The 17,467-nt window shown below is 36.3% G+C and overlaps 2 protein-coding genes across 2 annotated transcripts; both read left to right on the top strand.

Annotated features, from left to right (window-relative positions):
• Positions 1-264: 264 nt before the first annotated feature.
• On the top strand, positions 265-3,524 carry LOC111917252 (lipoamide acyltransferase component of branched-chain alpha-keto acid dehydrogenase complex, mitochondrial). The gene is made up of 8 exons (XM_023912931.3): positions 265-800; positions 1,443-1,583; positions 1,666-1,791; positions 1,868-2,247; positions 2,344-2,591; positions 2,681-2,769; positions 2,873-3,100; positions 3,191-3,524. Exons 1-8 carry the CDS (start codon positions 615-617, stop codon positions 3,302-3,304), a joined length of 1,512 nt encoding a protein of 503 aa, XP_023768699.1. The 5' UTR covers positions 265-614; the 3' UTR covers positions 3,305-3,524.
• A 709-nt stretch (positions 3,525-4,233) lies between these two features.
• On the top strand, positions 4,234-6,419 carry LOC111917254 (probable acylpyruvase FAHD1, mitochondrial). Its single transcript, XM_023912932.3, has 7 exons — positions 4,234-4,392; positions 4,480-4,645; positions 5,110-5,162; positions 5,506-5,568; positions 5,693-5,743; positions 5,816-5,933; positions 6,077-6,419. The coding sequence occupies exons 1-7, from the start codon at positions 4,300-4,302 to the stop codon at positions 6,187-6,189; spliced, it is 657 nt and encodes a 218-aa protein (XP_023768700.1). The 5' UTR covers positions 4,234-4,299; the 3' UTR covers positions 6,190-6,419.
• Positions 6,420-17,467: the final 11,048 nt, after the last annotated feature.

Genomic DNA, 17,467 nt, shown 5'->3' with positions numbered 1-17,467 from the left:
ACATTTATGGATTAATGCTCGGAAACGGAGAGGCCAAAATCTAAGATGGCGTGATTGGTGCTAGGATCCAATTTTAGGATGCTACCGCAAGCTGTAATTTTTTTTTTTGATCTTTGTTATATATTGTTTTTTGTTTTCTTATTGCATTGCAAACCTTTGTACCTGCCGTTCAAAAAAATGCCACTTGACATGGTGTGATTGCTGGCTAGCTTTCGGTTTTTATATATGCCTGCCGTTAAAAAAAAAATCAAAAATCTCAATAAATTGCCACTTGCCATGGTTTGAAGATCCGTTCAGCAAAGCTTTTTCCATCTATAACGAAGTCGTGTTTAATTCTTATTCCTCGTCAGTCGTGCCTAGCCAGAAACGCGCCATTAAACAAACACAAGAAGGTGTTTGGTGGGCATGAACTCGTTGACCATATAAGAGCTATTATGCCAACGCAACTGCCACACTCCGATCCATCTTTTCATCGTTTCACATCTTGTTCGTATTGCTTAAACTTCATATGTTTTGATTGAATCTCTTCAGTCTACTAACTACCTCTCGATTGATATATTTTCGTAACCTATTTGACAATTTTTGCTGGTCGATCGGGTCGGATCATCCACAAGATGCTGCTATCTCGCCGGATTCTTCGTGGAAGGTCTTTGAATGCCGGTAGGAGCTGCTTGTGTCATCTCGCTTCTACATCTTCAACGACGGCGGTGGCCACTACTGAGCTAAAGCCTCCTACAATCACCCAATTCTCAACCGCAGCTCCAACTTCTGCCAAGTTAAAGTTCGACGGGTCTTACAGGGTTAGTAAATTGAAAATTTCCTTTTACAAATTTGCCATGCTTTAAGAGGTTAATGTTTAATTGCATCAGGCATAACTTACATCTATGTGTGGGTGGGTGTTTTCGATCTAAATTATGTGCATGCATAAGCTTCTTTCGACTCATAGATATCGAAATCCAACAAGAAACTGCAATTATGCAATTGCTTCTCTCAAAATTACTCACTAGATTCAAGGAAACTATTATGTTTTGATTTTGTTGCCAAAAGGATTATAGTTTTGAACTTTTCATGAAGAATATTCGCTTAATAATCTTTTTTTCAGATTGTATCTTTCCTAAAGATTCACCACTCCCATTCTAATCTGATGTCTCTATTACCATTTCTTGTCAAATGAGTCACTTTTAGTGAATAAACTCTACACACGTGTTAAATTTCTTCAGAAAACTTCTAGATAGCCTGGTTTCAACATCAAAATTGGCAATTTCAGATTGTAAATTTGCTATGCTTGCTAAGACAACAGTTGTAATTTGGAGTAAATTTTACATTTTTTATGTGAACAAGGGTGCATTCCATAAAATTAGTGGTACTTCTCATCTGAATCTTGATAAAACTTCATACAATTATCATAAAAGGTAACGATTTGGTTGTGCTTAATTATGTAGTTGAACAAATTGTTCAAGGGGCACTACTTTTCAAGTAATGCAGTGGGTAGTCAACAAGCTGGTGGCATTATAGATGTACCTTTAGCACAAACTGGTGAAGGTATTGCAGAATGTGAACTCCTCAAATGGTTTGTCCAGGATGTGAGTGATTTGATTTGGTCTTCCAATAATTACATCTTCCTTTCCTTTAATTGAATCATTCCAAATAAACTTGTTTTGTTAGGGAGACCATGTTGAAGAATATCAACCTCTTTGTGAAGTTCAAAGTGATAAAGCAACTATAGAAATAACAAGCCGCTATAAAGGGAAAGTTTCCAAGATTCTGCATGCTCCTGGTGACATTATAAAGGTAAAACACCAGTAGTAGTATTAACAATTTCCATAAATAATGGTAAAGTAATTTTGATTTGACTTTGATTTTTCAGGTTGGAGAAACTCTATTACAGTTGATGGTTGATGATTCTGCTGTTCCATTTAATGCTTCTGATGCATCAGTAGGTTCTGATGGATCAAAGTCTGATGAACACAAGCTAGAGCTCAGAAAGAGTCATGAAAATGACAATTTATCCACCCCTGCTGTTAGGAGTCTTGCAAAGCAACATGGTATTGATTTAGCTGATGTCACTGGAAGTGGTAAACATGGAAGAATATTGAAAGAAGATGTTTTAAAGTATGGTGTAGAAAAAGGAATTATTGATGACAAACCTGCTTTTAATCCTACTTCTATCGAACCCATGTCTGGACCTGAAGAACAACTTCAAGAGATGGCTGAATCACTTTATCATGATAAGATATTCTCTCTAAGGTATTATTATTGTTATTATTGTATAAACAATAAACAATTTCATGAATTTGATTGAAGTAAAGATGTTATTAAAGTTGTCAAATTTTTTGTTGGTAGGGCTTATCAGCGCGCAATGGTTAAGTCAATGACTGCAGCCGCTAGTGTTCCTCATTTTCATTATGTGGAAGAAATAAACTGTGATGGGCTTATGAAACTTAAATCAGCTTTCCAGAAAGAGAATACTGATCCAGATATTAAATTCACATTCCTTCCCGTGTTAATAAAGTCATTATCCATGGCATTGACCACACATCCATTAGTCAACAGCACCTTCAACTTGGAAAATTATGAAGTCACTCTAAAAGGTCTGTATATTCTCCCATTTCACATGTTCTTTTTAGCTTTTATTTTTCAATTGATTAATCTGTCAAGTGGTTTGTTTATTTGTTAAAAGGCTCTCACAACATTGGAATTGCCATGGCTACACCTTCTGGACTAGTAGTACCAAACATCAAGAATGTTCAATCTCTCTCCATATTGGAGGTTAGAAATATCTACACAATTAAGCAAAAATGAAATTATTGTTGTTTTTTATATCAGTTGACTGAATATATTATATGATATGATATGATATGATGTTTGGTAGATAACTAAGGAGCTATCGCGCCTAATAAAGTTAGCAATGGCAAACAAGCTTCCTCCTGCAGATATAGCTGGTGGAACTATAACTCTAAGCAATATTGGATCAATTGGTGGGAAATTTGGTTCACCCCTGATTAATGTTCCTGAAGTTGCCATAATTGCCCTTGGAAAAATTCAGAAAGTTGCATCTTTTAGGGAAGATGGAAGCATTTATCCTGTCTCTCTTATGACAGTAAGATCCTGTTTGGATAAAGTTATGTTTAAAAGTTATATGTTGACAATTAGCGTAAATTAACTTTTTATTTTATTGAATTAAATTCAGGTGAATATAGCAGCTGATCATAGAATACTTGATGGAGCAAATGTTGCGATTTTCTGCAAAGAGTGGAAGATGTACATTGAAAAACCGGAGTTGTTGTTGCTGCATATGCGATGATCTGTCACAATCATGTTTTTAGGCCAAAAAGAAAAAGAAGATATGCAGACAGATTATGTATGGAGTACATCTTTGTAAGTTAACATAAATGTATGTTAAAGTTAAAATGTTATTGTGTTGTGTGTGAACCTTTCTTACTTCAAAACTGAAAAAGAGAATGAATGTATTGCGGGAATCTTGTAACTTGTTGAATCAAAAACTGCTTTTATTTTTTTTTTAATGCTTTTTTAATAAAGATTATATACGTACAATTTCTATTCTTGGAAGTTTCCTGTTGAACATGTGACGTACTTTGCAATAACTAAATTTCTGCAATTTCCACAAAAGGGTGCAGCAACTTATGAAATATTATCAAGACTTGTTTGTATTCGTTCTTTTAAGTTTAATCACACAAATAAATGAATACGAATCATAAAGTAACATATTTTTGTATCCGTGTTTGATATCAAGAAAATAATTTGTCATGTTTGTTCACTATGAAAATAAGTTTGTTTTTGTCATTAAGGCCTAAACAAACAGAAACGAGACATGTTCATCAACCAATAAATGAATACGTATATTTACAGACATAAAATGTTGCAAATCCAAACTTCATATCTAAACAATTCCTAATGAAACATTTAAAAAAAACATTTTAATTACCAACTTTAACAAGAATAAATGAATGCAAACTAAATAATAAACGTTCATGAAAAAAAATTAAAAAACTAGAAATATATTTGTGTTCATTCATTTAGTTATATAAACATAAAATATTTTTTCATAAATAAAGAATTCTACACGAACTTTTCTTTCGAAAAAATCCTAGTTCAACTTTTAACTTCAAATTGGGCTTTTACAAACTTAACATGGGTTGGCCCAAAGCCCAAACAGCAAATAAAGTTTGACTATCTGCGAGTTTGAGTTGCCACTGAGTCACTGATCGTTGAAGATGCCGATTTGCCGTGTATATCTTTTGTTGTATCCGTGTTGGGGAAGTAGAAGTATCGACAAGTATGGACAAACTGCTAAGCGTCGGGACTAAGATCGTCGCCGTCGGCCGTAATTACGCCGCTCATGCAAAGGAACTCGGAAACGCCGTCCCTAAGGTTTGTTTAATGTGGTTCTGCATCTCCTTGTCGAAGCTGATATACGATTTAATTATTGTGATTCTGTGTGTGTTTGTGTTTTTTTAGGAGCCGGTATTGTTTTTGAAGCCTACATCCTCCTACTTGGAAAATGGGGGAACGATCGAAGTTCCGCATCCATTGGAATCGCTGGATCACGAGGTGGAGCTGGCGGTCGTTATTAGCAAAAAGGCTCGCGATGTTTCTGAAGCTTCTGCCATGAATTACATCGGAGGTAATGCGCTCTTATTAACTTATATCCCCCTTCATTTGCCTCCCTTCTTCTTATATGTCCTGCAAATTGACTGCTCCAGATAAGTACATTACATTGCATAATAGAATGGGTATACACGAATCGGTGACACTATAGAACAAGATTAATCCAAGAAATTGGAGAGAGGACCTTAAAGAAATTCCATGGTCAAAGAAGAATCAACTAGGCCAGCCACTAGATAGGGAGTCTAAATGTGTAATTTTATTATAGACAAAGGGAGTGAGTGATATCGATGCTTGTTCTAACCCTGCAGTTTCATAAAATTTTGATACTTTCAAGTATCAGCAACCAAACTAAATTATCTGTTATTTTGAATCAATTCAAAACAATAAAAAAGGATTCTTTATACAATGGAGTAATGACAGCCTTGCTTCATTTTTCTAGAATTTTAAAGGTCTCATAGCTGGAAGCTTGTTTCATTTTAGGTTATGCACTTGCACTGGATATGACTGCAAGGGAAATCCAGGCTTCTGCAAAGGTAATCAGTTATTCTCAAACTTATTGATATCAGGATTCATATCTATGTGTTTATGCAATCTTTTTTATAAGAATGTCAAACATAGTTGGAACTTGGAAGAAATGATCAGGAATACAGTTTTAAGACAAAAGTTTTAAAATTCTCACTAAATATGGTGTGTAATTACTAAATAGTTAGATCCATCTATTCAATATACTATTTGCAAATTTAAAGTTATGTAAAGTTGAACATGATTTATCCACATGAAAACTTGATTCTCACTAATTCTATATCTTTTGTTCATGTTATAAGAATTTGTGGTTTTGGTGTGTAACTTCTTGTTTGGTATATTTTTACATGGCAGTCTGCAGGTCTTCCCTGGACTGTTGCTAAAGGACAGGACACTTTCACACCTATCAGCTCCATTGTAAGAATTATTAGAAACTACACTCTTTAGTCTTGTCTGGTAAATTGTTAATTTGATTAGGATTTTGTTATCTTATTATATTATATTACTTGATAATTAATAGGCATATTTAAATAATTTGCAGTTGTCTTTGTCAAGGGTGCCAGATCCTCATAGCTTGGAATTGTGGTTAAAGGTAGCCCTCCATTCCATAATAATAATCCACTTTTATATGTTGAAATTAATGTTTTACGGTTTTACCCCTCAGGTTGATGGAGAAATAAGACAAAAAGGGTCAACAGAAGATATGATATTTAAGATCCCGTTTCTGATTAGTCACATTAGTTCTATTATGACACTTCTTGAAGGCGATGTCATACTCACAGGTAAAATTTCTGAACTTGTTTTGTGTTTTTGTTTTAAAAAAATAAAAATAAAAAATCATTTTGTTGCATAAATGAATGCACATTTAGTTACCTTAGAAAATATGGAAATCTAGTTACCTAAACGTAATGAATTATTTGAGTAGGAACACCAAAAGGTGTTGGCCCAGTCAAAGTTGGTCAAAAGATAGAAGCTGGCATAACAGGCATATTGGATGTGCACTTTGATGTTGGAAGGCGTCAAAAGACCATAAGTTGAAACAAGTTTGTAGTGCATATGCCATTTCTGTAACTTTCAAACAGATACTTCTATTCTACATTTAGATGATGATGATGATGATGATGATGATGATGGCTTCAGAATAAACATCTACTTGGCTTTAAACTAGTTTCATGCCCAACAGAATTTGTGCTTTCATGTGGTTTTTTTTATACGTATACATCAAGAAATAAGGTTAAATACAAGAAATAAAAATGTACTTTCATTGATTTGTTTATTTTCCATTTTTTCCTATTACATTATCATACTATGAAAAATCCACCATACAAACAGTTATAAAAAAACACAAATTTTTTGCTCTAAATAAATAAGATTTTTCAAAGTAAAAAACAGTATGCTATAATTTGGTAGATTTTTTTGAAGGAAAATCTTCGAAAAGGTCCTAAAATTTTATCTTAATTTATGAAAAAGTCCCAAATTAAAATTTGTTTACGAAAAAAACATGAATTACCGATAAAAATTATGATTTGACCTTTTTTTTCCTTGGTTTTCTGGTTTCATTACTTATTTGGTTTCATTAAAGTCTTATTATTTTACCATAATTTACGAATAAGCCTCAAATTAAAATTTGGTGATGATTTGACAATTTTCTCCCTGTAACATATATTTTACCAGTTTCATTGCTGACCTTGACACTTAGTCATCAAATGAGCTGATGAGATGAATATGTTGGGTTATATAATGCTATGTTTACCATAAAACTTGATATCTTGATGCATTGTATATTTTTTGGAATATAAAATCCAGCCAACGAACACTGCAATAATTACATAAACCAGCAACAACTTCGTCATTTTTACATTTATAAGAAATTTCAAATTATCTATCTAATTTTATATAACCAATATATCCATCTCATTAGACATTAACTCATTTCCTGTTTTTTTTTTTTTTTTTTTTTTTCTGGAAACACACATTTTATATTGTTGACCTAGATACATAGTCACAACTAAGTCTATGAGATGAATATTAAATTTTACAGTAAATTTATCATTATATAACCCATTGTATCCATCTTATTAGCTAGTTTAATGATTAGGTGTCCAAGTCAGCAATGAAACCGATAAATGTGTGTTACATAGAGAAAATTGCAAAATCATCATTAAATTTTAGTTTGAGACTTATTCATAAATTAGGGTAAAATAATAGGACTTTAATGAAACCAGGTAAGTAATGAAACCGGTAAACCGGGAAAATGGGTCAAATCATCATTTTTACCTTTAATTCATGTTTTTTCGTAAACAAATTTAAGTTTTGGAATTTTTCGTAAATTAGAGTAAAATATTAGGACTTTTCTGGAGATTTTCTTTTTCTAAATTAAAAAATTGAATGCCATAATTTGGTCGATTTTTCAATATGTAATCTCTATAAGAAAAAGTTGAAACACCATGATGTAATGGGAAACACATATATGTAAGCAATATGATCTTTTACACAACGTCACAAATAAATTAAAGTACATTGCTATTTTTAAAATTTTTCTAAACAAGTTGCAATGAAGTCTTGATTCAAATGTCGTGATTAGAAATAAAAGGTTGGAAGAATTAACCTGATAAAAATTAAATTTGTACCTAAATATTGTATATGTATGGTAGGGTTTTGAATTTCTGGATTCAATTTTGGGAGTTGATGTTTGCATATCCTTGTGTACATGGTGGTGGAATCGGACTCTTTAAAATATGGTCATGTAAAATCAGGCAAGTAAATGATTAGATACCATGTTAGTCAAAAACAAAAAGGCTTTTGTATTTTATAGTTTTTAAAGGAAACAATCTAAAGTCGGAATGAAAAATCAACAACATTACATTATTTGTATGTGCAATTTGTCTTAAAGTAATCATAAAATAGGAGTGAATGATCTCATTTCATTATAGTGTGGTTGATTGGACATTAAGTATAACATATGTTATGTCCCAAAGATATTTTATCTTAATTATGGTGGATCTGTAACCACTTCTTTTTGCATATTGTCCCTCTATGTCCAACCCGACATTCAATTCCAACCCCGTCTCCGCTATCCGGATAATGTCATTGAAAAAAAGCATATACTAGAGTATTCCCCCTAAATTTCGCAAGACATCTTGTCCACGATCATGACGAAGAATATGGGTTCAGGGTCGACCCTGATAAAACCTAATCTTTATTAGAAAAGATGTTGTAGTACACTATCACATGCTTTCTTTGGTCGATGAACACAATATAGAGATACTATTTCTTTCTCTAAATTTCTCTATAAAGCGTCTGAGGAGGTGGTTCGCGTCCGTTGTTGACCATCTTGTCATGAAGCCATAATGATTTTTGTATAACGGGAATTTAACACACTATAACTTGACCTTTACAACTCTCTTCTATGGTTTCATAGTGGAGGTGAATAGCTTAATATTTGTATATCGGAATGACTGTACCAGATCTCCACTCCTTATGCATCTTGATAATCTTCAAGATAATTTTAAAGTGGTTCATTAGTCACTTAACTTCGACCTCCCAATGACACACACATACATTAATAGGTATTTAATTTGCACCACTACTATTTTTTCTTCTTATCCTCCTGAGAGATCCCTTTACTTCCTCACTACTAGTCTTTATGTAATAATCCTCATTGCAAGTCTAGGGGACTCTTCATATATAGTCATCCACATGAATATCAATCACGAGTGACCTAACTTCGTTCAATAGAGAATGAAATTAATTATCACATTTGTTCATAATAATTAAAACTTTCAATTAGAACTCATGTTGAATCATCCGTAGTATTCCTAATAGTCCTTAAGTCTCGATGTCTTCTTTTTAAAGCAATCTAACTTAAGTTTCCACTCTCTTTTCTTTATGTCCAATCTACTATACATAACTTTAGTTACTTTTTTTTGTCTCTTTCTCCATCCTCACTACACTAAGAACTTTTTAAATTGAGTTTGCTTAATCTTAATGGACCACCTAGCTCCACCACCATGATTCTTCGAAAACCATGGCCTCCCAAACGACACCCCTCGAGTGTCTTTGGCTACTTCCTAATGAAACGAGCCACATTGTTTCATAACTCGTTTGCGTTCCTTTCATGATTCGTACAATCAACCGAATCTAAAAGGGATTTATCCCTAAAAGCAAAAGCATTGTTTGCTGCCCCTTCTAGTTGTTCCAAAGAATTATATGTGTAACTTCTATTACAAATTATGTTTTCCCATAAAAGTCAATGCCTTTCATTAAATCGTATATATACTCAATACATGTACATAATTAGGCTAGGTATACATAAGTGGGCTTATAAACATAAAGACCATAGAAAATATATAAAACAATATACTAAAGGAGAATATTACATCTAACATCCCCCCGTAGTCTGAATGGGAGATCAAGAATGGACGTTAAGACTAGATCTAAAATCAAGAAACAATGTGGTTGACAGACATTTAGTAAAAATGTCAGCATACTGAGAAGACAAGGGGACATGAAGGACACATATCTGTCCCAAAGCAACCTGGTCACGAACAAAATGGATATCAATCTCTATATGTTTGGTGCGTTGATGTTGAACTGGGTTGGAGGACAAGTAGACCGCACTAACGTTATCACGGTATACCAGGGTGGCAGATAGAGGGGGATAAAGGAGCTCATGTAGCAGGTTGCATAACCAACATGTCTCAGCAACGACATTCGCAATACCCTGATACTCTGCTTCAGCACTAGAACGAGAGATTGTACCCTGTCTTTTAGATGACCATGAAAGAAGATTCTGACCTAAAAACACATAATATCCAGAAGTAGAGCCACGAGTAGAAGGACAGCCAGCCCAATTAGCATCAGAGTAGGCAATAAGACCACACGACGGAGATATGTATAGTTAAAGACCATGATCCAAAGTGCCATGTAGATACCGGAGAATACGCTTAAGAGCCATGAAATGAGGCTCCCAAGGATCATGCATATAGAGACAAACCCGCTGAACAACATAAGTAATGTCTAGTCTGGTAAAGGTTAGATACTGAAGTGCACCAGCGAGACTATGGTATAAAGTCGGATCAGAGACAGGAGGACTCGTACCATCAAACTTGGCAGAGGATTCCGATGGGGTTCATGTGGGCTTGCAATGACGCATATCGACACGATCAAGAATCTTCGTGGCATACTTCTGTTGAGATAGAAACATGCCATGCCTGTCACGTGTAACAACAACACCCAGAAAATAGTTTAGAGCACCCAAATCAGTCATTGAGAATTCTGAACGGAGAGAATCAATGATTTGTTGAAGAAGAGCAGAGGATGAGGCCGTTAAGACAATATCATCCACATAAAGGAGCAAATACGCGATCTGATCACCCTGTATGTAAATAAAAAGAGAAGTATTGGATCTACTATTAGTAAAACCACGACCGATGATGAACTGAGCGAAACGGTGGTACCAAGCACGGGGTGCCTGTTTTAGTCCATATAAGGACTTCTTTAATAGACAAACATGAGTAAGAGCGGACGAGTCTCGGAACCCGGGGGGGGGGGGGGCTGATGCATGTAGACAGTCTCTTGAAGATTCCCGTGAAGAAAAGCATTCTTCACATCTAGCTGATGCACTGACCAATGATGAGAAATTGCCAAGCTGAGAACCGTGCGTAATGTAGCCGGTTTAACAACCAGACTAAAAGTCTCATCACAGTTAATACCGGGTCGTTGACTACGACCATTTGCCACGACATGTGCCTTATAGCGAGCTAGAGAACCATCTGCATTATGTTTATGTTTAAACAACCAAATAGAATTAACCACATTAGCATCGGGGGCCTGAGGCAAAAGCTCCTAAGTCCCGTTAGAAATAAGTGCATTAAATTCTTCTTTCATAGAATTTAACTAGTTAGGATCTTGAAACGCTTCAGAATAAGAACGCGGGACAGGGGAGGAAGATGACTTGACACGAAGATTAAGTTTATCAATGGGTTTGACAATACCGTGGCGTTTACGAGTGACCATAGGATGAGTGCTTGTAGTGATAGGGTGAACCGGAGCACGAGGAGGACCAGACACATCCAAAGAAAAGGTACCAGTAGTAGAAGAAACAGGAGTAACTACAGCCGAGTTGGGTTGTTGAGTGGCAGGATTTGGACCAAAAGAATGAGGGCTAGTGTTATGAGAGGGTGTGGGTTGAGAATTGAGGGGTTGAGCTCTATGAGAAGGATGATTAAACATGTTGCGTGTCTCCTCAATATGTAAGAAATCATAGTTAGGAGAATCATTTGGAGTCATTGAACCAAAGGGAAATACGGTTTCGTCAAAAGTTACGTGACGGGAAATGATGATTTAGTTTGTTTCAAGGTTAGGGCAGCGATATCCTTTATGACTCGAGGGGTAAGCAATAAAAATACAAGGAATAGAACGAGGTTGAAGCTTGTTGGTATTGTTAAGGTGAGGATAGCAAAGACACCCGAAGACACGAAGGTGAGTATAAGTGGGATATTTTTGAAAGATTTTGTAGTATGGGGAGTCATTCTTAAGGGTGGTTGTGGAAAGAATATTTAGGAGGTGAGTAGCCATATGGAGAGCTTCAACCCAATACGTGGGAGGTATGTGAGCTTAAAAGAGAAGTGTGCGAATGGTTTTATTTATGGTATGAAGCATGCGTTCAGATTTACCGTTTTGTTGAGAAGTGTACGGGCAAGAGAAACGCATATGAATGCCATGAGTGGTGCAAAGATTATGAAACTGGGAGTTTTCAAATTCTTTTCCATTGTCACATTGAAAAGTTTGGATATCTGTGTGAAATTGGTTTTTGATATAAGCATTAAATATGACAAATTTGGAGAAAACATCGGATTTTTTACGTAGGGTTACACCCACAAAAAATGGGAAAATTGATCTAGAAAAATGACATAATATTAAATACCACTATGACTTTCCAATGGGGAAGTCCAAACATTAGAATGAACAACTTGAAAGGGAAATTAAGCTTTAGTTTTAGACAAAGCAAAAGACAAACGGACATGCTTGCCAAGTTGACAAGCATGGCAAAGTAAATGAGAATCTTTTTTATTACAAGAAATGACTTTATTTGATAATAAATGCTTGAACACTTGTTGGCCGGGATGACCGAGACTTTGATGCCACGTGGAAGACTTGACACTAACAAAAGCTTGAGGAGTTGGACTTGTAACGGGATAGAGATCACCGGTGCTATCGCATCGTAGAAGAATTTGTTTCGTTAAAAAGTCCTTCACAGAAAAACCAAATTCATCAAACTCAATAGAACATTTATTATCACGGGTGAACTTACGCACAGAAACAAGATTTTTGATAATTTGGGGGGTAATAAGAACATTTTTTAAATGAAGCGTTCGAAACGGATTATAACCAAGAGTTGTGTTAGCCGTTTCTCTGATGGGAATGCGAGATCCATTACCGACTAAAACTGAGAAATTAGAATTATTACATTTATTGCTAAAGGACTTGAGAATACCTGGGTCGGCGTAAAGGTAAGCGGTGGCACCAGTGTCCATGTACCAGTCTGCAGTTCCCGGATCATGAAGATTCATAGTGGATAAAGCATGTGGTAAAAGGGTAGCTTGATCCGACGAAGCATAGGGAGAATTGGGCCAGCCAGAAAAATTGGTAGTGGGCTGTCCATTACAGAATAGAGTTTGCTGTTGGGCCTTAGAAGGCTGATTCCAAGGAAGTTGAGTGGAAGACGCATGAGAGCTCAATTGATTAGTCCATTGGGCTGCTGGCCAGTGGGCCGAAGATCGTGGAGTCAGAAGCAGGCTACGTTGAAGTGGGTAGTAGACAGGCCAAGGAATCGATGATCCCCAGCCCCCAAAAAAAATTACCAGTGCCGCCTTTAGGACCACATAAGCGACCACGACTCCCTCTACCATTGTGACCTCCTCTTCCACCGCTGCCACCGTCGCGATTCTGTCTACCACCGCCGCGGGAGCCATTGCTGCTACGAGATATGTTATTGGAGGAGTTTGTGGATTGGGATTGGTGCTCGGTAGCAAGAACGGTAGGGGAAGAGGAAGTATCGCAGTTAGATGTTTGAATTCCATGTTTTTGTTCTTTTAACATGGAGCGTTCCTTAAGAGATAGCATAGAACGCATCTCCAAAAATGAGGGAAAAGGTTTGGAGTACCGGATCGTAGGGATGATGTGAGCATAAGTAGAAGGAATGCCATTGAGAGCATACATGACGAGAGATCTCGGGGGCACAGGAGATTCGATATTAGAAAGGAGATCGGCAATGACCTTGATCTTGGTATAGTATTCAAGAATGGTGGAGTTGCCAAGAGTGATATTTCAAAGTTCATCCTTAAATTCAATTGCTTGAGGTTCCTTATTTTCGTGAAAGAGATCCTGTAGGGCACCCCATATGTCGGCAGCAGTACAACCTGGTTTAATGATCGATTGAAGAACATGCTAGGATAAAGTGGGATACAACCATTGTTTAACCACGTTATCTACTTGAGGCCATGATGGGTCGTCGGGTATAGGTTCAGGAGGTTCTAGGTGATCGGACATCTCATAGCCATGACAGTGAGTATGAAAAAGTTCCTTCCAAGCGTCATAGTTGAGTCGATCGATGTCAAGAATGAGAGGCACATAAGATTTTATGTTGGTAATTCTGTATATCTTGCCGGTGGGACAAGAGGTGGGGATAGAAGAGTCTTCTTTAGGAGGCATGGAATGGAGAAGCACAGAGGAGCAGAAGACGCAGGGAAGCAGAAGAAGAAGATACTATGTGATAAGGGATCGGCTAGGGTTGGCACGTAGAAAGGCCTGATACCATATTACAAATTATGTTTTCCCATAAAAGTGAATGCCTTTCATTAAATCGTATATATACTCAATACATGTACATAATTGGGCTAGGTATACATAAGTGGGCTTATAAACATAAAGACCATAGAAAATATATAAAATAATATAGTAAAGGAGAATATTACGTCTAACAACTTCCTTAGCTCCCATCATCCACAATGCAAGTAGTATAAGAGTTAAATAGAGTGATGATTATGATTGAATAAGAGTTGAATGGAGTATGGGTGACAACATGGAGTAGACTTAAATGTAAGAGTTGAATGATCATTGAACGGTTCAATAGAAGAAATAAAGTGATGATTAGGATTGAATAGGTGCAGGGCCGACCCAAGCCCAGGGAGAGCTGGGCCATGCTAGGGTAGGCGTGTGCAAAAAAACCGGTTCAAGAACCGAACCGGTCGATGAACCGAAAACCGGTTTAGCCCTAAACTGGTTCACATAAGAATCGAATCGATGTTGAACCGAACCACCGGATTGGACCAATTCACACTTTGTACCCTTGAGATCGGTTTGGAACCGGTTTTTTCTAAACCGGTTTGCTGAACCGATTTACGATTATTACCATTGGTGAACCGGTTTTGAACCAGTTTTCGAGTATTACCGTTTTTTTTGTCTTTTCCTAACGGCTATATAGCCGTTTGAGGCTGTTGAAGATCCGATTTTGGCTCCTTTTGGACCATATTAACCATTCCTTATAGTATACATATGTATTAGATATTTAGGTCTCAACTTTACCTTAACCAAACCTCAAAAAACCTCTCTTAGTTCAAAAAACGCTCTTAATTCAAACAATGGATTCGGCTTCCGTTGGTGTTGGAGATTCATCAAACAATCTTACTGTTGTTAGCATCAAAGAAACAAATAGAAATCCGGCTATTTGGTGCAACTATGATTTGTGTGTAATGTCGAATGGTATAAAAAAAGCGCGATGCAAGAAATGTGATGCTTTTTTTTAATGAAGATGGGAATTCGACATTGAAAACTCATATGACCAAAAGATGCCCCGCGGTGAAATTTGGGTCGAGACATAATCAAACAACAAAGGCGAATGATGCAACATTATGGAGTTACGATTTGGCTAAAGTTCGGGATAGGATGGCAAAGTTCGTGATTCAAGAATGCTTGCCTTTTGACCACTTCGACAACAAACGATTGGCTTCACTCATCCAAGATACTCTCCAACCACGATATTGCCATGTGAGTCGTGCTTTTATTAGACGTGATTGTATTGAAATGTGGAAACTTGCAAAAAATGAATTGATTTTAGGATTTCAATCTTTAGAAACCGGTGTGAATTTAACTTGTGATGTTTGGATGGCTCCTCACGGTTCACCAAATGCGTATCTTTGTTTTACCGCTCATTGGATTAATCCAACTAATTGGGTAATGATGAAGCATACAATTACGTTTGAATTGTTTGAGTACCCGCACACCGGTAGAAATTTATTTAAAATTTTAGATTGTGTGATCAAAACTTATAAGCTTGAAGGAAAGATTTTTTCTATATCTTTTGATAATGTTTTAAACAACACCGTCGCGGTTGTACAACTAAAACTAAAATATAAACCAATTTGCGATGGTGTTTTTTTTTCATAGTCGATGTGTTGCACATATCTTTAATTTGGTTGTGCAAGATGGACTAACTAGCATTGAAACTATAAAAGATGGTTTCAAAGACATGCTAAAAGATATTTTTAGTTCTAGTAACGCTCGATATCATAATTATATGCAATTTTGTGTTGATGCAAATGCCCTTTTTTTAGGTCCAAATTGGGAAAATAATACCCGATGGAACTCCACTTGCAAAATGTTTGAATGTGCCTTACGTCAAAAAGATACTTTAAAAATGTTTATGACAACCTTGCGGACCGTAATAAGGTTACGGCTTATCCGGAATCAAGTTGGGATACTATCAAACTTGTCACGGACATGCTTGATGTTTTTAAAAAAAAACTACTTTTTTATCGTTAAAAATGTTCCATGACAACCTTGCGGACTGTAATAAGGTTATGGCTTATCCGGAATCAAGTTGGGATACTATCAAACTTGTCACGAACATGCTTGATGTTTTTTAAAAAAAACAACTACTTTTTTATCGGGGGTTTATTATCCTACAAGTTGTTTAGTTTTAAACCAAATTTATTTAATGTGTGCGAAAATAAATGAGTTTGAAATGAGGAGCATAATGTTTGCTAATATGATGAAACCGATGAAAGCAAAGTTAAAAAAATATTGTCAAGAAATGCCTCCTATTATTACTTGTTCCGTCGCTTTGAATTCGGCTCTAAATGTGTGTGTGTAGGGGGGGGGGGGGGGTGAGACTTTAATTGAATATTTGTTTCGATTTGGGTTTATTGGATGATGACATGGATTATGCATCAAAGGAAGTTTCAAATTTTAACAAAGTTTTTCAAAATTTGTTTGAAGTTTATTTAACAAAATATGATTCAACAAACATTCATGACATGATGCAAAATACAGGGGCATCCGAATCCACTTCTCACAAAAATAACGAAACAATTAGGCTTTATAATACTTTCAGGAATGAAAATTCCAAACGAGCTCGGTCTAACACCCCTAGTAGCGAGCTCGGAAGGTACATTGGTCCCAATTTCTTGTCTCAAATGAGTATCCAAGAGTTTGAAAATTTTGATATTTTGGCTTGGTGGAAAGGAAAGGAAACCCAATTTCCAATTCTAGCCACTATGCCCCGTGATCTACTAAGCTCCCAAGCTTCTACGGTAGCTTCGGAATCGGCTTTTTTCTGTTAGTGACAGGGTAATATCACCAAGCAGAACAAAACTAACCCCTTTGTCGGTGGAAGTGTGCATTTGCTTGAAATGCTACCTTGATGACGTTGAACGTATACAAGACGTTGAAGTACTAGAAGGCACATCATTGCATGCCGAAGCACAAGTACATGAGGAAGAAGTAGCGATGGGAATGTCAGTGCCACTCACCCTAGAAGAGACTGAATATGAGAGAGGATTACACAACGACATGACGGATGTGATGGGTTTTGGTCATAAGACATCCTATGTGCTCATACAAACCCTAATGCTTGGATCTAGGTTTCACTATTGTACATGCTTTGAATCCAAGACTATAAACCCTAATTCTAGCATACAAGTAATCATATTAGATATTAGAATAGGTTTATAATGTTACCTTGATTGTTATGTAGCAATAACAATCCCAATTCCTCCTTGAATTGACTTTGGAAGGCTTAGAGTCACAAGTGTCACTCCTCTAATGGCTCACAAACACCATAAGCAAGAGGATGAAGAGGAGAGAGGATGGAGGCTGCCACAACTGTGTGAAAACCCTAGCAAGATGCTTATCCACGTTTTTGGTCCTTAAGGGATCTATATATAGTGAGGCAATTAAGGTTATCTAACAAGGAAACCCTAATTTGGATGCTTAAGCCCTAAGCAACCCATGGAGCCCTTTCCATAAGGCCTTG

This window comes from Lactuca sativa, chromosome 3 (assembly GCF_002870075.4).
Source record: "Lactuca sativa cultivar Salinas chromosome 3, Lsat_Salinas_v11, whole genome shotgun sequence".
NCBI lineage: Eukaryota > Viridiplantae > Streptophyta > Magnoliopsida > Asterales > Asteraceae > Lactuca > Lactuca sativa.
The sequence above is the reverse complement of the archived record's forward strand: the minus strand, read 5'-3'. Positions and strand labels throughout refer to the sequence as shown.

What these genes read in the sequence shown, in the direction of transcription:
- LOC111917252 (XM_023912931.3), top strand. Translation starts at nt 615, where the DNA reads ATGCTGCTATCTCGCCGGATTCTTCGTGGAAGGTCTTTGAATGCCGGT. An exon ending in TCAAATGGTTTGTCCAGGAT is followed by an intron (nt 1,584 to 1,665) that starts GTGAGTGATTTG and finishes TTGTTTTGTTAG; the next exon opens with GGAGACCATGTTGAAGAATA. An exon ending in GATAAGATATTCTCTCTAAG is followed by an intron (nt 2,248 to 2,343) that starts GTATTATTATTG and finishes TTTTGTTGGTAG; the next exon opens with GGCTTATCAGCGCGCAATGG.
- LOC111917254 (XM_023912932.3), top strand. Translation starts at nt 4,300, where the DNA reads ATGGACAAACTGCTAAGCGTCGGGACTAAGATCGTCGCCGTCGGCCGT. An exon ending in GCTTGGAATTGTGGTTAAAG is followed by an intron (nt 5,744 to 5,815) that starts GTAGCCCTCCAT and finishes TTTACCCCTCAG; the next exon opens with GTTGATGGAGAAATAAGACA. An exon ending in AGGCGATGTCATACTCACAG is followed by an intron (nt 5,934 to 6,076) that starts GTAAAATTTCTG and finishes TTATTTGAGTAG; the next exon opens with GAACACCAAAAGGTGTTGGC.